This window comes from Molossus molossus, unplaced genomic scaffold, assembly GCF_014108415.1.
Source record: "Molossus molossus isolate mMolMol1 unplaced genomic scaffold, mMolMol1.p scaffold_m16_p_1, whole genome shotgun sequence".
Lineage (NCBI taxonomy): Eukaryota > Metazoa > Chordata > Mammalia > Chiroptera > Molossidae > Molossus > Molossus molossus.
In genome coordinates, this window is record NW_023425344.1 from 80,876,352 (window position 1) to 80,901,816 (window position 25,465).

The 25,465-nt window shown below is 37.9% G+C and overlaps 2 protein-coding genes across 5 annotated transcripts in view; one reads left to right on the forward strand and one right to left on the reverse strand.

Annotated features, from left to right (window-relative positions):
• The first annotated feature begins 696 nt into the window (after window positions 1-696).
• CISD2 (CDGSH iron sulfur domain 2) lies at window positions 697-24,397 on the forward strand. 4 transcript variants are annotated; one of them, XM_036279464.1, is made up of 4 exons: window positions 697-865; window positions 13,426-13,640; window positions 15,097-15,180; window positions 24,335-24,397. In XM_036279464.1, exons 1-4 carry the CDS (start codon window positions 763-765, stop codon window positions 24,380-24,382), a joined length of 450 nt encoding a protein of 149 aa, XP_036135357.1. In that variant the 5' UTR covers window positions 697-762; the 3' UTR covers window positions 24,383-24,397. The 4 variants fall into 4 exon arrangements, with proteins under 4 accessions (XP_036135357.1, XP_036135348.1, XP_036135376.1 ...); XM_036279455.1 differs by lacking the exon at window positions 24,335-24,397 and adding an exon at window positions 15,651-15,803; XM_036279473.1 differs by lacking the exons at window positions 697-865; window positions 24,335-24,397 and adding exons at window positions 11,563-11,783; window positions 15,651-15,805.
• The window catches only part of LOC118641846 (sodium/hydrogen exchanger 9B1-like), a 31,416-nt gene continuing 29,365 nt past the window's right edge, over window positions 23,415-25,465 (reverse strand). The window contains exon 8 of the mRNA XM_036279443.1: window positions 23,415-23,603. Coding sequence (XP_036135336.1) covers window positions 23,415-23,603 — 189 coding nt within the window. The remainder of the gene's footprint in view (window positions 23,604-25,465) is intronic.

The window sequence follows — 25,465 nt, forward strand, 5'->3', positions numbered from 1 at the left end:
GAAGCCCTGCAACAAAATATAAAAGAAACTCTAAGGCTTTATGTTCTTTCACCAGGTTCCCAGTTTTATTTAACCAAAAAAAAAAGGACTGATCTGCAGAAGGAACTGAAAATATCTAAGGAAGGACTATCGCGGGTCTTGTCTAAGTGGGAAAAACCTCGGGGCCTTGGAGCAGGGTTGCACTAAATTACAGAGGGGCGGAGCTGTAAGTAGGTAGAGTATTTTAATTGCTTAAACAAAACAAAAACGGTCTTGTAGGGGTGAAGGAGCAAAATTAGGCACCACGGGGGTGGAGGTCCTCTTCGGTGGGTATGCAATCCTAGAGCACCCAACCTTGTGCTAGAGAAGAGGCCAAGGGGGGAGGTACAGAAGTAAGAAGAGACGTCGGGAGAACCGGTTTTGAGTTACGAAGCACTCTCACAAGCTTTATCTCCTCCGACACAATATCCTTTCTGCTGACCTCCAGCGTCTACAGACGTAAAAGACCCAACGCCGAGGCCCTCTTCAAAATCCAGACCCAGGTAGGGTCCATTACTGACCCGGTCCGCTGCTCCTGGGCCGCGGCCTCCCGCGTTCCCTCGGCGTCCGCCTGGCGCGCACGTCACTCGCCCGCTACCAATCGGCGCCGGGCAGGTCACCTCCTCCCAGGGCCCGCAGCCCCGCCCGCCGCCGGGACTAGGACTTCGTGCGCCCGCCGACCGCCTCCGCTCTCTGCGCAGGCGCGGGAGGGTCTCCCGAGAGAAGCGGACGCTGCCGGGGAGGATGGTGCTGGAGAGTGTGGCCCGCATCGTGAAGGTGCAGCTCCCTGCGTATCTTAAGCGGCTCCCAGTCCCCGAGAGCATTACTGGGTTCGCCCGGCTCACAGGTACTCCCCACCTTCAGCCAGTGCCCATCCTCCCGCGCTTCCCGAGGCGGGGGCGGGGTTGTGCAGGGGGTCTAAACAGTCTCGGGCCAAGGGGCGGAGCGCAGCTCGCGAGTGGCGCGTGACCCCGTGACTCCGTGACTCCGCGGGCGGGCGTCGGCGCAGCCGCCTTGGAGCGCGTGGGTGCCGCCTGTCCGTGCAAGACGGCTCGGGCTGCTTGTCCTGGTCTCTGTCTTTGTCGTCCTTACGTAGTGAGAGGTTTTGTTTTGTTTTTTTTCCCCCCGGAGAAGGTGCTGGTCTGGGACCTGGCTCATTTTATCCATCTCCATCGCTCTCTGCAGCGTGCTTGTTTATTTTAAAGCCGAATAGGTCATCGTTATCCGAACCGCTGAGTATCAGGCAGTACCAGCTCTCAGCTGGGTTTTACCCACAAGGTGTGGGTGTGAGCGAGTATGGGGGGGAGAAACACAGATGCACAATGTGTATGTGGCAGTTTTATTTAGTAACGCAATTAGAAAATGATCTCCATTCCCACAGGGGAGAGATGACCTGACAGTGGGTATTTGAGGTCGCCTCCATTACTGAGTTTGGAGCAGTTATGGTAACTCAAGTAGGGGAAAAGATACAGTAGCCAGAAAGTGTTCAAAAGCTACTATGATGGCTAGATTTTAGACAATGAAATATAATTTTTATAACATTATGTACTTAAGGTCCCTCCTTTTCACCCCCTCTCCCCCCCGCCCAAGAGCCCATAACTCAGTATTTCAAAACTAAAGGATGAAGTTTTCCAGAATGCATGGAAGATTTTGAGTTCTGAGCCTTACAGTGTAAGTAGGATATTTGTAAACCAGACAGAGAGTGATTAGGATGTTAAGGGGGAAAAAAGCCATATTGATTCAGCAAACATTAAACTCATGTTCTGAGTATCAGGATGTTAAGCATGAATTGAGCTAATTTTGAGGTAAATAGGTATGCCTAGCTTGGAGTAGTCTGAAGATCTAAGTTTGCTGACTTAAAATAAAACCCTTGGAAGCCTGACTAGATTTATTTTGTACAACTAGGGGTAAACTATTGAAAATTATTTGGAGATGATTTCAACTCCAATACAAGGAAGTTAAAATATTTTTTTTAATTAAGGAAAACTTTCCCCAAATAAATAGGGTGCCTTGGAAGATAACCCCTCTCAGAGATTTAAAAAAAAAAGAAAGGCAAGGTCTGGTGGGTGGGTAGATTGAGATGGGGAAACTAGCCCTGGCCGGTTTGGCTCAGCGGTTAGAGCGTCGGCCTGCGGTCCAGAGAGACCCGGTTTCGGTTCCCGCGTACCTCGGTTGCAGTTTGTCCCCGGCCCTGGTCGCTTGTGCGGGTGGCAGCCACTCGATGTGTTCCTTTCACATGGATGTTTCTCTCTCTCTCTCTCTCTGTTCCTCTCTCTCCCTCCCACTCTACCTGAACAGGAAATGGAAAAGTGTCCTCTGGTGAGGATAAAAAAAAAAAAGAAAGAATAGATGGGGAAACTAGTGACTGTGAAAATAGAGATGCTTTGAATTATGGACAGAGACAGTTGCTCTGTAGATAAGTGAATTATGAGATAGTAACATTTTAGATTTTAAAGGTTTGATAGAAAGCTTGTAATTTAATAGAAACCATGGTAACTGAATAATAAACATCAAAAAGGAACATCTAAACATCAGAAGCCATAATAAAAGTAACATGAAATAACTGTGTCAGATCCAGTGTTTATAAACATCAAAGTCTTTTAGTCCTACCAATTTATTCTGATAGAATTGCAGCAATTATGTAAAATTGTGGGGTTTTTTTTCCCTTTATCATTTCTTTTACTTAAGTACTTTACATATTTTTATGTATTTTTTGTTTTGTTCTAGCACTTACATAATCTTATTATTATTTTTTTTTATCCTCACCCGAGGACATTTTTCCATTTTTTGCACAGATAGAGTGGGAGGGAGAGAGAGGAGGAGAGAGAGAGAGAAACATCGACGTGAAAGAGACACATCGAATGGCTGCCACCCGCACGCACGACCAACCAGGGCCGGGGACAAACTTGCAACGAGGTACATGCCCTTAGCGGAACCGAACCCGGGTCTCTCTGGACCTCAGGCCGATGCTCTAACCGCTGAGCCAAACCGGCCAGGGCTACATAATCTTATTTTAGATTAACATCACAGTAGGCCTAACTATTCTTCTGCAACTGTAAATTTGAAATGTTTTTATACACACACACACATATATATTTATTTCATAATGTTCAGTGGTACCATTACCAATTGTTATTTTTTTCTCTTTTGAATTATACCTTTGGGTATATTCACTAAAATAATACCAGGTTAGAGAATATAATCATTTTGTGATATTTGTTCCCGGTTGCCAACTTATTTTTTAAATAATTTGCATAAATTAACTTCTGAATTGTTAACAGTTAAGAAAGAAAAATGACCTCTTTTTTTTCTCCTCACCCGAGGACATTTTTCCATTTTTGTTCAGATAGAGTGGGAGGGAGAAAGGAAGAGAGAGAGAGAGAGAGAAACATCAATGTGAAAGGGACACATCGAGTGGCTGCCACCCGCATGACCAACCAAGGCCGGGGACAAACTGCAACCGAGGTACGAACCCTTAGCAGGAACTGAACCCGGCTCTCTCTGGACCACAGGCTGACACTCTAACTGCTGAGCTAAGCCGGCCAGGACAAGAAAAATGTCCTCTTACTCTCACCCCAATCCTGAATTGTGTGTGTTAATTCTGATGATGGATGGTTTTATATTAGTTTCACTTTTCTGTAAATAGAGTGTAGTTGAAGCAGATTAGAAGGTATGATATTTGATTTAATGGCTAGAAGTTTTTACAACTAAGTTTTTTTCTTGAAGATCCCTCCTTGTCAACAAATACTTAATTTTTATTAAAGGCATTAAGGAAACTCAACCTTAGTTCCTCCTTAAATCAATAATATATAGTAACTTCCTCTGTAGCTTTTAAATACTTAATGTGAGGACCGATTCTCAGAAATAATGGCAACTCTGGTAGATATCTTAATAGTACATATTTAACTTAAGTTCCATTACAGTGTGTCTACAATTTAGTTCTCATTTTATTGTTTATTTGCTTAGGAAAGACTAACATGTTTGTAATAGCTGCTTTATGGGAAAAAAAAATGAGATAGTCTATTTCACTCTGGACAATGACAGTGTAGCAGTTGTAGACCCTATTGTGAAGCACTATGGAATAAAAGCAATTTTCATTCTGAGTCTCCCCTTCAGAATAGATTGTAATAACTAATGACATTTGGCTCCATTGAATGAGCTATAGAATCCATACTTAGACTTCGTTGAAATAAAAACCTGAAAGATAATTTTTCAGCAGTTGTATAAATGTCTAGGAGAGCAAAAGTATTTTCATTTTCTATCAACTAGGGCAAAAAAGTTACAGTTCTCATTACTGTTGCCTGTTTTTCCTTCCCTATTTAGATCCAGTGGTTAAAAAAAGTTTTTTTTTTTTTACTCTCTCATGATGACTCTGCATTCTTAGTAAACATTTGGAGAGCCTTAATAACCCATTGCCATACAGTGTTTACAGACAATCCCTATCTATCAGAAACAAATTATCTATTTTAGGTTAGGTCACATTTTTAAGAGTGAGGCTTTTCAGATAAATCTGTATAATTTTGGCTTTGGGAAGTAGAGTATATTCTAATACTTTGACCTTTCAAAAAGCTTTCCCTGTCATAAAAACTTTTAAAATAGAACAAAAAATATCTTCCTATTCAAAAGTCAGAAAATTATTTACTTCTAGATTTTAAAACTAGTCATGAAACTTTGAATATAGTAGTTCTTCCCCTACTTGAACTAGTTTGTTTCTCTGAAATGAAATGGTTCTGATCCTAATGGCAATATTTTTCTAGAAAAACACATGTTAGAGCTAACAGCTTAAGAGCATTAGCTCTATTTATCTAGAAAGGGCCAAGTTTGAACAGAATTTAGAAGCAGAACATATTTTAAAGCACATTCCTACAAAAAGACATACAAGCATGTTCATAGCAGCTTTATTTATAATAGTCCAAACTGGAATCAATCCAAGTATCTACGAATAGGAGAATAGATAAACAAATTATGGCATATCTATAGAATGGAATACTCTTTAGCAATAAAAAAAAAAAAGATGAATTACTGATCTGATGAATCTCAACAACTTTATGTTGAGTGAAAAAAGCTTTGCTCATAGAAATCAGTGGTGGGAGATAGACTAGAAAGAAGCAGGAGAATATTTTCTGGGGTGATGGAAATATTCTACATGTTTTTACAAATTATCAGGGTTGTATTTAATTGTCACAACCCAGAGCTAAACACCAAAGATCAGTTTATTGTATTTTAATTGTACCATATCTATTTTTTTTAAGAAGTGAAACCAAAGATGAGTTTTCTCAATAGGAAAGTATAACTGTAAGTTCAAATTAAAGCGTTGCATTGATTAACAAGCAAATAATAAAGATTATTTATGAAATATTAAAGACTTTTGTAGAAAACTTTTTTTTGAGAATTTAGGAAAATATTTACATAGTTACTATAAATTGTAAATTTTTTTCTCTTCCTCATTAGACCACTATAGTTAAAAGTCAGTGTAATTAAAGATACTAGCCTTTGTAGAGAACAATTTCTATCTCATTGAAACATTTTCTTCCATATAAACAACTTTGCAATTTAAAATTCCTCAAGTCATCAGTTATATATTGAGTACTTACTGTGGCCAGGCATTGTTCTAGATACAGTGCTACTGTTCTGTTCATAATAGTGGGTAGAAAAAATATTCAAAAATTGATTAATTTCATATTATTTGCCCTTTGGTCTTGAATAGTCTGTATTAGGTTTGAAGTGGTAATGGTAAAGCCATCCATTGAAAATATTTTACTTTTATCTTTCTACAGTTCAGAAAGTCATTTGTGTGCCTTACCTATAAATGATACATAAGAAAATGTTATAAAATTACCAGCAACCAAATTGCCAACATTATTTTTATGATATCATTATATGCATATTTCCCCTTTGAAAGGGAAAAAAAAAGTCTGCCCTAGTTCCTTAGAGTTCTTCATTGAGGCCCATGTGTGTCTATGTGTACTTTTAAAAATGTTTTTGACATTGAATTTGTTTATATATCTTTTTTTTTTTTTATCCTCACCGGAGGACACCTCTTATATTTATCTTCAGATAGAGTGGGAGGGAGAGAGGGAGGAAGAGAGAGAGAGAAACATCAATGTGAGAAAGACACATTGAGTGGTTGCCACCCACACGACCCCAACTGGGGCCAGGGACAAACTGCAACTGAGGTATGTGCCCTTAGTGGGAACTGAACCTGGCTGGGTCTCTCTGTTCTGCGGGTCATGCTCTAACCGCTGAGCAAAACCGGCCATTGCTGTTTATATATCTTGATTAGGAATAGGGTGTGATAGCTAGCCTATCTACATAAAAGGTTGAATCTGTCTGTCCCCTCTTAATTCTATTTCTTCTAAGGAAATAATTTATTTTAACAGTATCTAAACTTTCAGAAAATTGGTGTTATAAAATTGCTTGTTACTCAAGTTGTTTTGAAGTGTTTTTTTTTTTCCCTGATGGTGCTGGTTCTTTCATACTACTTTTTAAATCTTATTTATGTTAATAGTGGGAAATAGAATATTACAAAATGAATATTAGAACCATGCTCAGTATTAATAGTATTAGTGTGGTCTGACTCTTTTTTTTTTTTTTTTATCCTTACCCGAGGATGGTCTCTCGTTTAAATTAGAAACAGGTGATTTTTAAAAAGTTGTAAATGTAAACGTCACTGATAGAGAAATGAGGTCTGTCAAAAGTGAAAATATTTGAATTAAGGGAAAATTTTTAAGGAAATTCAACCTTTTTGCATACAAATGAGTAAACAAAGTATTGCCAACTGGGCACCCTTTCAGTGGATTGAATGTTGAGGTCAGCCAGTTCCACGTTTGACTTAACTGCAGCCAAAAGTGCATCTTTCTTTCTGCAACCCCTGATTTCCCCCCACACTTCTATCTTCAAGTCATAGCTTGTCTTCTCAAACTCTTAATACCTGAGGCACCTTCTAGAAGCCCTAAATGAAACAAAGTTCTCGCTGAGGATAGCACTTCCCTTGCAGCTCTCTCAGTGGTGTTTTTTCTTCTTCTGTCCCTCCATGTGTTCATGGGATGAGGGAGCAAGGCCGTTGGCATCTTTCAGGCACTGCAGAGCTGCTTCCACACTGGAACAGTGTTACTCTCTTCAAAGAAAGCTGTCTTCTGCCATCTATGAGTAACCTTTTAGCTGGTATCTGTTGAACTTTAGTCTCTCCCTTACATTTTTTAAGGATGTTGACACCTCCTATTTTTTCCTTTCTTCTACAGTACTGCACTTTCTTGTCATGCTTAGAGCTGCCTTTCTTATATTCTGTTTTGTTTTGCTTCAATTTGAAGCCAGTACCACTATACATCCAGATAATGAAAACGGAAATCTGGGAATCAGGAAGGAGCTTCACTTCCTGTGTTTACGTCATGCTCCATACAATCAGTCACCAAATCCTATTGATTTGAACTATCTTAGTTAGTGGGTCTTATGTTTCAAGGTGAGTGAGGGTTGATCACAGACCTACTCTGAGATCCCAATGAAAGCTATAGACTTATTTCCTCAGAAAATGCACACATAGGTGCACATATACTATATCCTAGGGGATCCATTTGTCTTCTCTTTGCTTTGATGGCTACTGCCTTAGTTTCAGCTCAGATTATTTTTTTCTGGGTTATTTCAGTTGGTTTTCAGTAGGTTGTCTTGCCTCTTATCTTCCTACCACTAGCCCTCTCTGCTCTCCTTAATGTTTTTCTACTAGTTCATCTTCTATCTAATACCAGTGTAATTTCATAAATGAACAATTTTTTAGCTACATTAATATTCCAATGTTTCAGTGGTTCCCATTTATATCAGAGTTTTTCATAATCTGGCACCTGCTCACTTCTGCAGTCCCTCTTCTCTCTCATTATATCCCAGCAACCTATGTAGGTATCCAGTGCGCCTCTTGGCTCAATCTTGCAAAGAGTTTATCACTTCATCCATTGTATTGCTTATTTATGATTACACCTAGTACACAGTACTGTAATCCTTTCTTTAGATCTATATTCCATACTTGGTGGAAAGCTGTTTGGTAGGGACTGTGTCTTCTAAGCTCTTCTAAAATATATACCCAATAAGAGCAGGGACCTTATCTAACTTATCAGCCTGTATTCCCCTAGTGCAGTATTTGGAGTGCAGTGGGTACTTGTATTGTTGAACAAATGAATGAATTATTGTTATTCCTATTTTACAGACCAAAGAATCCTGTTTCCCAAGTACACGAAAATCTGGATTTATACAACAGATAAACTGTGAATTAGTTTTTTGAAGTCCAGCTCTGTACCAGGCACTGTACTAAGCACTGGTTACATAGAAACAAATAGACAGCTGCTGCACTTGCATTTAGCACAGTGTCTCCACATACTAGGTTTGTAATAATTACATAGTCCAAAAGGTGAAAAGAAATTGTTTAACAGTGGCATATTGATCAGATTTCTTCATTCAGAAATATTTACTAAGCATTTAAATGGATGAAAGAGCCCAGAAAGAAGGGATTGATTGTATAAGAGCAGACTTTCCAGAGGAAATTGCCCTATATTTTGATGGAAATGCCCTATACTTTGTTTTAGGTGGTGTTTACAGGTCTACGTAGTTGAAAAATTTATCAAATTGAACACTTAACATAAAGTTCAGCAGGCTGAACACTAAATTATGTCTCAGTGTAAAATAAAATAGCACTGTTTAGACACCAAGGATACAGTGATGATGTAGATAAATAAGGTCCCTGCCCTTGTAGATCTTCTGTTGTGATTGGGGGACATGATAGGTGGGTATAGCCATTAAAATTCATATTTCCAAAAGACACTAAGGAATGGGATAATGTTTCTGATATAATATTAAATGAAAAAGCACTATATGGACTGTATATACAATATGATATCAATTTTGCTTTTTAATTATATAAAGCACAGCCCCCCCCCCCCAAAAAAAAAGACAATATAGAAATATTAAAGAAATGTTACTTTCTCTTGACTGGTGGGATTCAAAGTTGCTTTATATTTTTATATTTTTCCAAATTTTAAAAAATAAATACTATTTTTTATATCCTAAAACAAAAATTAAACATATACTGTACAAAGTATACATTATACCTAACAGAATTAGTAGGTAACAGTTTTTTCTTCACAGTATCTAAAATATCTGTAAGAGGTCAACATGTATCAAATAAGTTCATAGGAAATAACTGGTCCTAAAAGGTTTTTTTGTTTGCTTCTTGTTTGATTTTTCTGTATTTTATATTTCTTTACTAAAATCAGTATTAGTAAAGTGATTTTTAATTCAGTTTTATAGGCTGTGTTATTTTCCTTTATAAAGCTTTTCTGTAGTTAAAATGAAGTTTATCATTAAGAATCAGATTGTACTAAAACTGTTGTATCAGTTATTACTTTGTTATAGGAGATAATCGTACTTTTCATTACTTTATGTCAGCGATTTTCAACTGTGTGCTGCAAGAATTCTTAAAACCTGACTGTTTAGTGAGGGAGCACCTACCTCTTTTCCCTTAGATTGTCAAATAAAAAAATGACAACAGCCAACACACCAGTAGCCATCCAATGTAAATGAATCAAAATCGTATATATATATTTTTGTCAGATCGGAAAAAAAACTTTTTTGGTGTGCTGCAGAATTTTAGTAACTAGTGTATATGTGCCATGAGATGAAAAAGGTTGGAATTTGCTGCTGTATCTACATCTATCAGTGTCTGTCTATCTATCTATCTATCTATCTATCTATCTATCTATCTATCTATAGAATGTAGTGTTTTACATCTATCTATCTATCTATCTATCTAGAGAATGTAGTGTTTTACCAAGGTATTGAGTGTGTCAAAATAACATTTTCTATAGTAGATTTTAAAACAATATTAACATCATTTATTTCCTGAGATTTGTGGGCTAAGATAGGAAATACTAAACTCAAGAATCTAAGTTAAGCTTTTCATCTTTACGTTCTTACTCATTTACTTTTTTTTGTTCTTGCTTTTTTCCCATTTATTTACATTTTGACTTTGAATCAGTTAACTTCTTGTGACTTTTTAATTTTGTAATATAGAGTATGATACTTAGTGTTATTCTATATTCAACAAACATCTATTGAATAACTATTTCAAGATAGTATACTGGCTGTTGGGGCCAATATCAATATAAGATCATTACCTGATCTAGAAGATAAGTGTAAACAAATAAATACAGTACAATGTGATGCATGAGAAAGGAACTGACATTTATGCTGTACATTATTCATTCAGTAAGTAACTCATTAAACATTTCTGAAGTGTCTTTGTTCCAAAAGAGTAGCACACAGCTCCTTTTCTTACAGGTCTGTGGAAGAGTCAAATTTATAAATAGGTAACAATAGTGGGAAAAAAGAACATGAGGAGAAGGGTCTTGGGAACCCATTAGGAAATAACAAAATTTTGTTTTGTTAATCAAGAAAGACTTCTGGAGGAGGCAGTAGGTTTACCCAAATGAGTCATAGACCAGAGTAGGCATGGCAAACAGAAGGAATTCTTTATGCAAAGAACACAGGAAGGCTGTTACTAGGTAATAGCTTTGGAGTGGCTTCAAGTACTTGAGAGAGAGGATGTCTGTGGGAGATGAAGCTGTGAAAGTAGCTCTGCCATGCTAGAGAGTTGATATTTTATAGAAACAGTGGTCTATTGCAGCACAATCCAAAAAACTTTCTGTGATAATGGAAATGTTCTCTGCAGGTAATTTCAGTAGTCACTAGCCACATGCATGGCTGTTGAGCTGCTGAAACGGGACTTGTGACTCGTGTGTCTTAGAAACTGGATTTTGACTTTTACTTAATTATTTAAACAGCCACATCTGTGTTTAATCATTTTATTTTTTTATCCTCACCCAAGGACATTTTTTCATTTTTTGTTCAGATAGAGTGGGAGGGAAAGAGAGGAAGAGAGAGAGAGAAACATCGACGTGAAAGGGACACATCGAGTGGTTGCCACCCGCACGACCCACCAGGGCCGGGGACAAACCGCAACCGAGGCTCGCGCCCTTAGCGGGAACTGAACCCGGATCTCTCTGGACCACAGGCCAACGCGCTAACCGCTGAGCCAAACCGGCCAGGGCAATCATGTTTTTACTTTCTATATTTTATGATACTTTGACCTCTTGAGGGCCTTGTTGGCCAGGGAGAACCTGTCCCTCCCAAGGCCAGGTTAATTCCTAGAAATAATAAACAACTTGCCTGTGGAGCTCACCTTTCATATGCAAATCAACCAATCCAAAACCTGTAACTTAACTACCTCTTTTATCTAACTCACTTACCAACCAGGATTTCCTCTGCTCTAAATCACCTTGGGCCAGGTATAAAACAACTAGGTACCCCGTCAATCGCCTAGAACCCACTGAAATTATTCAGTCCTAAACTGTTTATCCTGCCCTACCTTGCTGTTTCCTGGAAGCCACAATAAAGGCGTGTGCCCATGCTTTCCTGTCACCTTCCTCCTGTTCAACCCTGGTACTTTCCTGTGTGTCCTACGTGGCATGGTGTGTTCCCTCCTCTTGAGAACTGTAATAAACTCTCCTTTCAAGGCAGTTGTCTCTGTGTCTTGTCTCATATCTGATTTAAACGAAGTCTTGGGTGCAGTGGCTGCTATGTTGGACAGCACAGATATTAGGATAGGTCTCCCGCGCAACCCCCACGGAACAGTTCTTTGTCATTTCCAGAAGTTTAATTCATTCAGAAGATCTGTATGGAATGTCTCCTCTATGGTTATGAGAATAGAATAGCCAGCATAACAGGTAAGATCCTTATCCTTATCCAGCTTCATTCTGGAGACTAAAAGATTATACCCCAGCCCCCAAATTTCTACCATACAACATAAAGTTGATTTGGCAAAATGTTTTTTCAAGGGAGTTGCTACCAAATCTCCTTCGTCTTACTAAAAGCTAACATTTATTGTATATTTTTCTGTGCCAAATATTCTTATAGGTGCTATACATACATAAATGAGTTATTTTCTTTAGGCCTCATAACAAACCTTTGGCATGGTGTTATATCAAAAATAGTCTCATTTTGGAAGAGTTGGCATTAAGCTAATCTTTCAGTAGTTGTTTGCATAGTAAGAACAGTTATCTCTGGAGAGTAGTTTTACCAAGAGAAGAACAGATAAAATGTTATATCTGTTGGATTTGGTTGATGGTGGTTGAGAATAAATTTTGGACTTAACTTCCTATACTAAACCTGCTTAAGCTACAGTTTACCCACACGGAAAATGGGAATCATAATGGTACCTACCAAATATTGTTTAAGCTAATAAAGTAGTTTTTAATGTTTTTTATTGATTTTTTTTTTTTTTTTTTTGGAGAGGGGAAGAAAGAGAGAGAAACATTATTTGGCCGCCTACTGCAAGTCCCACACTGGAGATTGAGCCCACAACTCAGGCATGTGCGCTGACCAGGAATCGAATCGGTGACCTTTTGGTGCATGGGTCAACACTCAACCACTGAGCCACACCACCCAGGCTAAGCTAATCAAGTATTAAATGAGATAATACAATTGTACTCTTAGCATAGTCTGTTCATTATCATTAACATTTATTAGTATGCCTTGGGCCATAATCTTCCATTTTTTTCCTCAACTAAGCTATTTTTACATAGTGCTTAGCAAGGTACCAGGTAGGCCCTCGTGGAAGGATGTCAAATGATAACTCTTTAGGGACAGAAAGGATTCCCCGCAGAGCCCAGCAGAGGCTGGACACTATCCAACATTTGATAAATATATACTGAAATATTTATCTCAGTTTCCTGCTGGGTTTTATGACTTATATTTCCTGTGCTGAGTACTAAAGAAGGCACTTAAAGAACACTTATGGAGTAAGATGTATCTAACAATGTGAGCATCCAGTATAGGAACATTTTAGTTTTTAAAACAGTAGCTTTTACACATCTAGGTGTTTCTTTAGGAATCACTATGCCTTACCAAAATATATAAAGCATTGAAACTAAAATAAATTAAAATATTCTGTCTGAAATTATTCATAAATGGTAAAATACAGTATTCTGTTGTATTCTTTTAGAGATGGTGGAAATATTTTTTAAACCTATAAAATATATCACACAGTGTATTTTGTATCTAATTATGGGTCAAAATTCCTGAAATAAAAATAAACACAAATCTACTTAAGACAGTGACAGGATATTTGATATAGGACCTATTTCTGAAAATTTTGTTTTCCATTTCACAAGTCTCAAGTTAGCCCACAATTGAAATAAGGTGGTCCTAGGTAAAGGTGGCTTGATTTACTTATCCGTGGTTTAAAAGATGAATAGTTAAGGCTTTAAAGTGAGAAACAAAGAATACATAAAGAATCAGCTCAAGGAGACATGCTATTTGAGTTCTACTACAGGAGCACTGCAGACTAACACATCTGTACCTGTTTAGTTTCAGAATGGCTTCGGTTATTGCCTTTCCTTGGTGTACTCGCACTGCTTGGCTACCTTGCAGTTCGTCCGTTTCTCCCAAAGAAAAAACAACAGAAGGATAGCTTGATTAATCTTAAAATACAAAAGGAAAATCCCAAAGTGGTGAATGAAATAAACATTGAAGATTTGTGTCTTACTAAAGCAGCTTATTGTAGGTGTTGGCGTTCTAAGACGGTAAGATGTCCATTTATACATACACTGAAATTTTGTGTAGTTAAAATGTTTTCCTTCTCAAATCTTCAGTTTTGACATTCTGTGAGATTAGAGGTTTTTCCAAATTGTTCAGTACCAAAAGTCTATATTCCTAAATTAAAGTTTTCATTTTATGATCCGTACTACCTGCATTAGAAAAGTTAGAGTAGCAAGGAAGGATAGAAATCTGATGTTTTTATCATGTTTTAGCGGTGAACTGGAGTAATGTGTAGTTTAAAATACACCTATGTTATGAGAGAGGACGTAAGGTTTAGTGGAAGAGTTTAGGCTATGGAGTCCGAATAAATTATGTTCCAAGCTGTTGTCTGCCACTTACAGTATGGCTTTGATTGGGCAGTTATTTAATCTTTAATCTCTGATTTTTAATTCTGATAACATCAATGTCATAGACATTTTCAAGGATTTAGTGAGATGATGTATGTACAGTGCCTTATCGTATGAGCTAGAGAAGGTCTGACAAGATCTGTTTTCTTCTACTACTCTGATCATAAGTTATTTGAGATTTTAAATACAATAATGTTCATCACAGCATCCTTTATTAACAAATTGTTAGAAATAATTTATAATCTAATAGGTATAATAAAAATGATGGGGTATTAGGAAGTCACTACAAATCATGTTTTTAAAGAATATTTAATGACATGAAAGCATAATGTAATACAAATAAGACAAGTATATTACAGTATTTAAAAAATGTTTTTATTGATTTTATAAATAAAGTGGGGGAGAGGGAGAGGAAAAAGAGAGCAAGAGAAAGCAACATTGAGTGGTTGCCTCCCGGGAACCTGCAACCTGGGCCTGTGCCCTGACCGGGAATCAAACTGGTGACCTTTTAAAGGTGCACTTGACAACACCCATCCAACTGAGCCACAGCAGCCAGCCTGTTACAGTATTTTTAAAACAAAAATGGATACACATAGTAAATGCAGAGGAAAAATATACTAAAGTTTTGATTGTTACCTATGAGTGAATTTTTTAAACTATATATTTTAATTTTTAAAACATGTTACAATATGCATGAGTTTTATAGTAGGAAAGCATTTTCAATTTAAATTACATTCTTTTAAAATGTAAATAAGTGAATAGGTGAGCTTAAATTTAGAGTTCCACAGAGAACAAAAGCTTATTTTGATCCCTTTTCATACCTATTTTATTGCCTCATATGGAATCATCCAAAGCTTTTTATTTAAAATCTATACCAAATACTGAATTAATTGTTTGAACTTGTTAGATTTGCTGTGGTATTGATTGGGATGTACTTGGATTAAATGTAGAATATATTACTCAGGAAAGCTATCTGATGGATTTCCCCCCCCCCCCCCAAAGTAATGTGCTTTCTTTATAAGAGCATTTCACAAATATTTCCACTTATTGAATCATTTAAAATATAACACTTGTAATTCTTTTTTCTTTCTAGTTTCCTGCCTGTGATGGTTCACATAATAAACACAATGAATTGACAGGAGATAATGTGGGCCCACTAATACTGAAGAAGAAAGAAGTATGATAGTAAAGAATTAGGGTTGAATTGTTGTGTGCTGTAAACAATTACAATGATATGTTTTTATTCTTTGTGTATAGATCTTTCAAATGGTGGTCTTAATTATTACTGCTGGTGGAGTATTTCTGCCAGTTTATTTTCTTGCTACACTACTGTTTATATTTGATATTTCATATATTCAATCATTTATATAGGAATTAAATTGTTCAACCCTTTCATTTTGACTTCAAAGAATTAATGTATCTTCCTACAATAAAACCAACACTTCTGATTTTAATTAATTGAGAGAAATTTAAGTTTTGGACAATGGATCCGAAACCATTTCTTTGAATATCAATATTTTCAATAGAATATATAATTTAAAATTTTCTCCCTACTCTATTAAACATGTTATCTTTCAGTTCTCCTCTGTTTTGATCATTTGAAGTGATTTGTTTCTTTTTTGGCCTTCCATGCTCCATTCTTTTTAGATCAATAAGAAAAATATTGCTCGCAAGAATTACTTGAGTTTTCAAAGAGATAAACTCTTCTTTATAGAGATTGTGGTATAATGAATATAAATATCCCAATTTCATGGAAGACGTGAACTGGACATAAAAAGTTCCAGCAAGGAACCATTATTTATGTATGTATGTATGTATGTATGTATTTATTTTTGGTTAATCCTCATCTGAGGATATTTTTCCATTGATTTTTAGATAGAGTGGAGGGAGGTGGGGGGAGAGAGACAGAGACAGAGACAGAGACATTGATGTGAGAGAGATGCATCAATTGGTTGCCTCCTACATGATGGGATCGAAACTGCAACCCAGGTACATGCACTTGACCGGAAATGAAACCTGTGATCCTCTGTCCCTGGCCAGTGCTCTAACTGTTGAGCCAAACCGTCCAGGGCAGGAATATTTATTTACATTATAAAAGTTTGTTTACAATAGTCTTGTTTGTGTCTGTTTAGGTATATTGTCTGTCTTGAGTTATCTGAGTTGCTGACAGGGTGGGGTGGAGTGGCAAGAACTAAACTCATGAGCTGCTGAGATTTGAAGGTTAATCAGAAATAAACATATTAAAATAAGTAGTTCAGTGGTCAAAATTGTGTTTATATGAACAGTTTCCTCTTTATAACAGTATAAACCAATAAAACAATACAAAATGTTTGCAAAATAAACTTACTAGAGAATCTTTAACATTTTTATTATTTTTACACGGATGATCACAAGACTTTGGGAAAAATCCTCCTCACCAAAAGTTTGAATACCCTGGTCTGTAGTGAAGTGCTTTTCTTTAAAAATCATTTACTGTAACTCACAGCAAAATGTTTATACATGTCCTAGTGGTTCCCATATTTAGATTTCATAGGAGAAGGGAAAGTTTCTAAAAATGCGAAGACTAAAACAAAATTATCAACTTCAAATTTTGTCAAGTAAGAACATTTAAAAAAATTGAAAGCTGTGTCATAAAAGGTAAGGTAATTTTAACACCCTGAAATTAAGAAGATATACTCTCCATAAAGCTTACCCCCACATTTTCAATTGTTTATATATGCTAAAGAGTCATGCCCAAATAATTTTCCCACTCATGCACATTTTTCAGACACCTGGAGCTGGTAGCAAGCTGTTTTAATAACAGTGTAATGCATTATGATCAGTGGCTGTCACTTCCTCTTGTAAATTCACACGATTCCATGTATCTTCTTTAAAATATGGACATCTAATAACAAGTGCATCTGAATTAATACAACAGAAGATAATATTGCTCTTGAAGAACTCATCTTGAGTTTCTAAAACCTAGAAACAGTTCTTTTGTTACTGTTCTTTTGTTACTGTCTCACATGACTATTTTGAGGACTGCTTACCCAGGGAGCTACTCATTGCCTTACTCAGCAAATGAGCACCACCATTACATAAATATGTATTCAAAACTGTTGTGCAGGCTTCAGGTATTAATGATTCATTCATTCATATGGATATTTGAGCAAGTTGTTTTATGAAAAGCACATTACAAGTCAGCTTTGAATTCAATGCCTCATATGATGATTCATTAAATTGCTTTTTTATTTTATAACATAATTGGTTAATAAGTTTATGCAAAGCTAATTAAGCCATCTGCTGATCTACATAATTCTACCTTTCATATGTAGTCCTCCTTTAGAACCTATCAAACTCCTCTGCAAAGAGAGTTTTACTCTCAAAACTCTGCTGGTCCAACAAGTTTCTTAAGTTAGGGTGGGTATTTTACTTACTACCGACCAGAAGCATCTTAACCAATTGCACATTTAGAATCCTGCTGTAGCAGCATCACCAATCTGGAGAAGACCTGGAGAGATGAGCTAGTAATGCACATGTACCTTATTCAGAAGTGAGTGCCTTAGGCCCCCATCTTCACACTAGATTCTAAGTTTGGATATCTGGTTTCTGCTCCTGAACTGATCACAAGTATCTACAGCAGTGGTTCTCAACCTTCCTAATGCTGTGACCCTTTAATACAGTTCCTCATGTTGTGGTGACCTCCAACCATAAAATTATTTTTGTTGCTACCTTATAACTGTAATTTTGCTACTGTCATGTCCTAGGCTACCCCTGTGAAAGGGTCGTTCGACCCCCAAAGGGGTTTTGACCCACAGGTTGAGAACCGCTGATCTACAGAGTCCTGTTAGAGGTGGGGAAACGATGAAATGCGACAGCTGACAGCCGGGAAAGGGAACCAAAACACAAATTTAATGTGAAGCATGGCACCTCAAGACCATTTAGCATAGGATCCTGCACACCCCAGTCCCTGAGAGGGCTGCTGTCTTCAAATTATACAAGTGATGTTTGATTATTAATATGAATCAAGATAAGTATGTATTGCATTTGGTGATAACCAGTTTCCACTGGAAATAGTTAAAACCTTACTGCTTAAAGTGGTACATCCTGGCGGAAAATTTGTGCAGGAAATAGTTTGACTCCTTGATATTTGGAGGCTTGTCATAGGAAGTTTTTCCATTTAACTGAAACATTTTTCAAGTTTTATGACTGTAATTCACTACAAAATTTAATTTGTTAAAGTATGAGGAAAACGAAATAAATAGTTATTTAAACCACATGTATTTTGTTAGATGACCTCCTCCCCCTTAAGAGATTTAAAATCGTGTTAAAAACACTCAGCAGCAGTTCACTAACCTCCTCACTACATTTCTGGCCGTTGCTGGTCCTTTGCACCAGAGGTTGGAATGTAGAAGACTCCAAAACTGTTTTTTGATCTGTTTACTTGCTTGTTTTTTAAACTATGCTGCATCACCTGAGGTTGTGCTTCAGTTTATCATAAAGGTCTTTTACTAGAAAACTCACTCTATTTTATCATGTTCATGTGGTCTACTTTTAACTTTTGCTCCAGTTTTGTAAAGTCATGTTGTAGCAAGCATTATTTTAATATAAAAAGTAGACAGTTGTCCTGGCCAGTGTGGCAGAGTTGGTTGAGTGTCATCCTATGCACCGAGAGGTCACCAGTTTGATTCCTGGTCAGGGCACATCCTGGGTTTGGGGCCCGTCCCCAATAGGGGATGTGCAGGAGGCAGCTGATGGATGTTTCGCTCCCTCCCTCTCCCATCCTCTATAAAATCAATAAAAACCTTTTTTTAAAAAAGTAGACGGTCCATTTTAGTTATTAACAATTGTATTATACAATTTTATATTAGTTATGGTCTTGAAAAACACTGAAAATCTGTTAGAGAGGCATATCTATGTCTTTAAGTCAGAGGAGATCACTGTCTAACTTCCCTTTGGTTTAAGTGCTTGATTCTTTGCTTACAAAAATAATATATCTGTGACTCTATTCTCATAGAGCACTGTTGTCAAACAGATCAGCCACAATGTTAACAAATTCCTGATCTCTATTATAAGGCTGTAATTTTCCAAAATACTATAGGAGAGGGGGAAAGGGTAATAAATTGCATAATCACAGAGATGAACCCTGTACTAGTGAGAAAATAAAACTGTTAACAATTTAGCCAATTTAAAAATTTCCTGTAATTTTTATTGCTATTCATCATGCATTCCTCTGCATTATCACACTAAAGATAGGCATCAATAACACCCATTCAACACATTTAAGAAACTCAAAACCTAGAAGTACAGAGTTTTCAACTAATTTGAATGCTGTCAAGAAGTGAAATAAGATGCCCTGGCCAGTTTGGCTCAGTAATTAGAGCGTCGGCCCCTGGACCAATGAGTCTCGGGTTCCATTCCTGTCAAGGGCACGTACCTCGGCTTGCAGTTTGTCATCGGCCCTGGTCAGGGTCGTGCGGGAGGCACCCAGTTGATGTGGCTCTATCACATTGATATCCCCCTCCCCCCACTCTATCTGATGATCAATGGAAAAATATCCTTGGGTGAGGAATTAAAAAAAAAAAACTGAAATAAGATGACAATAGAAAATTGTTCACTTTAAAATGCTTTGTGCAATTGTAAAGCAACGCATTGACAATCTAAAGGAAATGCATAATTTCCTGGAAAAACATAAATGATGGAAAGTAACCTAAGGCAAAATTTTAAATGTTAATAATATCAAGTAAAACATAATTTTAAAAGTATTAGGGTTGCAAGAAAGATATTCCAGTGTTATTTAAATAATCTCAATAAAAATTTAAAAAACATTTTTTCTTTATTGCTTTTGGAGAGAGCAAGGGAGAGGGAGAGAGAGAGAAACATCAATGTGAGCGAGAAATACCAACTGGCTGCCTCCTGCACACCCCCTGCGGGAGATCGAGTCTGAAACTCAGGCATGAGCCCTGACCAGAAATAGAACTGGGAACTCTCAGTCCACAGGAGGACGTTCAATCCACTGAACCACATTTTAAAAAATCATAATATTGAGCTTAGTGGAAAACACAAATTAGAGCCCTATTAGTTGACTCTATGCAGTAGTAAAAAAAAAAATTGAGATACACTATAGCCATGTTGAATCCCACCTGTGTGTGTGTGTATATATACACGTTTATTTTGGGATGTGTGTGTGTGTGCGTGCACGCACGCGCATGTATATATATACAAATTTGCATACAATTTTACGAGCATGAAGAAAAATGGGAATGTTATACTTTAGTAAAGATGACACCATTTGGAGAGGAAATTTGGATGGAAGAGGAGAGGAGAGAGGAGGCAAACCAAAAGGAAAGCAAAATACTAAATTCCATGTATGTTATTTAATATATAAATTAAACGTGTGTACACAATAAGAAAATTTTATTTTTATTTATTTTTTAAAATATATTTTCTTTATTGGTTTTAGAGAGAGAGGAAGACAGAGGGAGAGACAGAAACATCAATGAGAGAGAACATCAATTGGCTGCCTCCTGCATGCCCCTCACTGGGGATTGGGCCCACAACCTGGGCATGTGCCGTGACCAGGAATTTAACTGGCAACCTCTTGGAGCATGGTTCGATGCTCAACCACTGAGCCACACCGCCTGGGCACAATAAGAACATTTAAACCATCAATTAGATTTGATAACATGAAGATCACTGATGACCTTACTGAGAGCAGTTTTAGTTGAGTGGGAGCAAAGAATGAAGTACAGTTTCTATTAAAGCAGTTTGAATAGCCCTGACCAGTGTGGCATGTACCTGGTACCTGGGTTGCAGGTCGGGGTCGGGTCGGGGCATGTATGGAAGGCAACCAATCCACGTGTCTCTCTCTCTCTCCCTCTCCCCCTTCCTCCTTCGCTCCCTCCCTCCCACTTTCTAAAATTCAATGGAAAAAATATCATCAGGTGAGGATTAACAAAAATTTTTTTAAAAAGCAGTTTGAATAATAAGTAGTAAGATAGCGAACTACAATAAACTAAAATTTTACCACAATACAAATAAAAACAAACTTAAAAAAATGAGTATAATAAAAAAAGGTAAGAGGGATAAAGAGAGTCACTACATGTTATGTACGTAAGGCAAAGATATAGCCTTTGTATATTGGCCCTTAGCTCAAAAGCCCCCTGGCTCCAAACCAAACTTTACACATCCAATTGTTTTTTTTTTTTTTTTTTTTTTTTATCCTCACCCGAGGATATTTTTCCATTTTTTGTACAGATAGAGTGGGAGGGAGAGAGAGAGAGAGAAACATCGACGTGAAGGGACACATCGAGTGGCTGCCACCCGCTCGACCAACCAGGGCCGGGGACAAACTGCAACCGAAGTACGTGCCCTTAGCGGGAACCGAACCCGGGTCTCTCCGGACCGCAGGCCAACGCTCTAACCACTGAGCCAAACTGGCCAGGGCTACACATCCAATTGTTTTAAACATAGCCCAATACAAGCAGATTTTTAGCCCTTTAGAGTTTGCCTGCTTGTACCGAAACTGAAACTGTCCAAAATCTGCTTGCCACAGATAAAATGAGCCTTGGGCTCTAAAGATTCTAAGTTGCTGCTACCCTTTGAGATTTTCAGATCCAGAGACTTCCTGCCATGCTACTGCTGCCTGACATCATACGTAAGCCCCCCAGGCACTAAAACACGCCCTATCATGCCTCTACCCCAGGAGTTCGCTTGCCCTGCTCCCCTTCTGGATGGTGGCCCCCCTGGCCTTACGTCTCTGGATGGTCTCATGTTGTCAGGGCCTTCTACAGACCTGTAGAAGTATAACCCAAACAACGCTTGTGTGCTAGTGCCACCTTATGGCCATATATATATATATATTTTCTTGATCAGTCCTGAAATGTTCAAACTCATCCCCTTACACTACATAATAATAAAAGTAAAAACTGAGAAGATACAGTGATACTAAAAGTATAGATACCCAGTAACTATCCCCCAAATAAAGTTAAGTGCCAGTAAAAATTTCATTTCGAAGCCAAAATTGTAGAGATAATTAAAAAAATAAATCAGTGGTTGCAATTCAATTCCAGTACAAAATGGAAGCAGAGAGGAATGTGTTTGGCAGTCAGGTGAACCAATGGGGTATCTCCAGGTAATCTCTTGTTCAATTTTGATGATTTGATTTAAGTAGGCAAGTGTAGTTTGAGCGTGGCATCCAACATTCAGTGGAGGAGGAATGGTGACCTGGGCTCAGACACTTCAGGGATGATGGTTTGGGTCCCTCCACCAGGTAAGTGATCAACACCAGCAGAGGTGCTAGCTGAGGGTGAGAAGAATGTAGAACGGATAGCAGAGGAGGGAGATAATCAGCTGAGGGTGCAAGACCAGCTGCCAAACTAAGGGGCTGTAGTTCATTCCACCAACGTTCTTGCATAAATTTCACCAGCAAAAGAAACCAGCCAGAGTCCTGGAGGAGCTCTTCCTACATGCAGTGAAACTATATGAAGCAATAGATCCAAATGCACAAGGGATGGACAGTAGTGTGCTCTGTGGTGTGTGTAAGGCAGAGGCACTCATTCCCCTGCCAGCTTCCTCTGTTGTGGGCTCGAACCAAGTCCCTCTGCAGTAATTGCTCTCAGATAAAAGGAACCATGTTGCCCAAATTACACTCCCTCCTTCTTGAAGTGCACATCCAACGACTACTTTGTGGAAGTTTATATTAATTGTTGCCAACAGACTTTTAAGTAGTATGTTATCAGTGAAAGAAAAAGAAAACTTGAGACAGATGAGCTGATATAGATGCGAACTGTTGGAGAGAGGACAGGAAACGATGATGTGGTCAGTGAGGGCCGCTGAAGTTCAGAGGTTTATATGAGCAAAAAGCAACAGAGAGAGGTGGTGAGGAGAGTAATTCAGCCTGATGGATCAAACTTTCCTAGGGTATTTATAGATTTATCCTGTTTTTGAAATATGCAAATACGAATTTTATATTGTTTTTATTAAATTAACTTTGCAATAAAAAATCTTAGCCCTGGCTGGTTTGGCTCAGCGGTTAGAGCGTTGGCCCATGGACCAGGGGGTCTTGGGTTAGATTCTGGTCAAGGGCATGTGCCTCAGTTGCAGTCTGGTCCCTGGCCCTGGTTGGGGTTGTGTGGGAAGCAACCAATCGGTGTGTCTCTCTCACATTGATCTCTCTCTCTCTCTCTCTCTCTCTCTCTCCCTCCCTCTCCCTCCCACTCTCTCTGAAAATAAATGGAAAAATATCCTCGAATGGGGATTAAAAAAAATAATAGAAAAACTTTGTAATCGTCACACATTTATTAAATCCTTGGTTCTATGTAGTCTTCAAATTTTTGTACCTTTTCACTTTTATCTCATGTAAGATAATTCATTAAGAGAAGCAGGCAAGTGATGACAAATGAGCTTTTAATGAAGTTCTAACATTGTCAATTACACTACTATTTTGTTTGGATCCTGTTGTGCAAGTAATTTGGGCCCCAGCAAGTTAATAATTAGAGCTCCATTTGGAGCTGTGATCAAGATGGCTAAAAATGCTACAGTCATCACATCCTTCGAATATGGTTCCAAGTTGGGTGCACTGGTTCTTGCTGTTTCTAGAGCCAGAGGACCTAATACAGCCTGCATTTGGGTGGGGTGGGTTAGGGAAGATGAAACATAAGGAAAAATGTTAAGCACAGTTAACATATCATAAAAGCAAATGGCTCTGTAAACAAAACCTAGTACTAGGCCAGCGATTTTCAACCTGTGTGCCCCAAGAATTTTTAAAACATGTAATACTTGACTATTTAGTCAGGGGCTCTGATTGTCAGATAAAAAAATAACAACAGCCCACACAACAATAGCCGTCCAGTGTGCATGAATCAAAGTTACATCTATTTTGTTTTTGTCAAATCAGCAAAAAATATTTTTTGGTGTGCTACAGAATTTTAGTAATTAGTTTATGTGTACCTTGAGATGAAAAAGGTTGAAAATAGCTGTACTATACCATTAGAAAAGAAGCAAGACTTAAAGTGCCGAGGGATTTTTATGACTTAACCATTAACTCAGTGTCCTTCCTAGTGAATATATCTGGAGGAAGAGTAAAATAGTGACAAATCAGAGTGCAGATATTTTGGGGCTGATTTTGTATTTTTGTTATATCAGCTTTCCCCTGTTTAAATATACATATATTTTAAAAAAAGAAAAAAAAACAAAAATAAATATACATATATTTTGAGTGCTCACATTACTCTCAGAACCTCGAGTTTTAACGGAACCAGGGTTTTGCTTATTTGCTGTTACCAAGTACTACTTGGTTCTTGACTGCAACAAGACAGTCCAAAATACTAACGTTTCTTATGTCTCTCTAGGATTTTGCTGATCATCTTCTCCTCGTTCCTACTTGGGAGGCAGTGTGATATAATAAAACTGACAAGAAAGCCTGGCCGGTGTGGCTCGGTGTTTGGGCGTTGACCCATGCACCAGGAGGTCACTGGTTCGATTCCCGGTCAGGACACATGCCTAGGTTGTGAGCCTGATCCCCAGTGTGGGGTATGCAGGAGGTGACCAATCGATGTTCTCTCTCAATGATGTTTCTATCTCTCTCTCCCTCTCACTTCCTCTCTGTCTAAAATCAATAGAGAAAAAAATATAAAAAAGAACAGACAAGGAGTTTGGAATCTACAAACTGGGCACTGAGAGATTATGAACTTACTTGCAAGTAACATAGTATTCAAAATGGGCAGTTTGGCCCCATAGATCTGTTTTCCAACCACGACACATAGAGAATTTTGTTGCATGGAGGCTAATAAGCTTTCGTTTTGAAATAACAATGGAGAAAAAAATCTCAGGGAATCAAGACATTATGCTGCCATGTTAAAAAGTCTAACAATAGTTCTGGCCGGTTTGACTCAGTGGTTAGAGCATTGGCCCATGGACCAGAGAGACCCAGGTTCAGTTCCCACTAAGGGCACGTACCTTGATTGCAGTTTGTCCCCGGCCCTGGTTGGGGTTATGTGGGTGGCAAACAGTCGATGTGTCTCTCATATCGATGTTTCTCTCTCTCTTTTCCTTGCTCTCTCCCTCCTGCTCTATCTGAAGATAAATGCAAAAATGTCCTCGAGTGAGGATTAAGAAAAGTCTAACGATAAGTAGTAATACCTTTTTTGGTAGGAGGGAATATCATTGAATTCGAGGACAAAACTACATAATTCATTTGTTCATTCTTGTAGGAGTACAATGGTTATTTATTGTGTATTTCTTGCTTCCTGAGCACTGTGCTAAATGCTAGGGGAAAACAATGGGGGGAAGAACCCAGACATGGTCCCTATCCTTTCCCTGCGATCTAGTGGGAAGATTCAGTCAGTAATCAAATAATCGTACAAAATAAATGTGTAATTAATAATAACATATGTGCATTCATGTGTAGTAGAGTGGGTGGAAGGAATAGAAAAGATATATTTTTAAAAGAATCAATGTGTCTCTACTTTAAAATCATAACA

Coding starts and splice junctions, on each gene's coding strand:
- CISD2 (XM_036279455.1), top strand. CDS start 763: ATGGTGCTGGAGAGTGTGGCCCGCATCGTGAAGGTGCAGCTCCCTGCG. Junction 13,641..15,096: donor GGTGTTGGCGTTCTAAGACG/GTAAGATGTCCA, acceptor TTTTCTTTCTAG/TTTCCTGCCTGTGATGGTTC. Junction 15,181..15,650: donor TAATACTGAAGAAGAAAGAA/GTATGATAGTAA, acceptor CATTCTTTTTAG/ATCAATAAGAAAAATATTGC.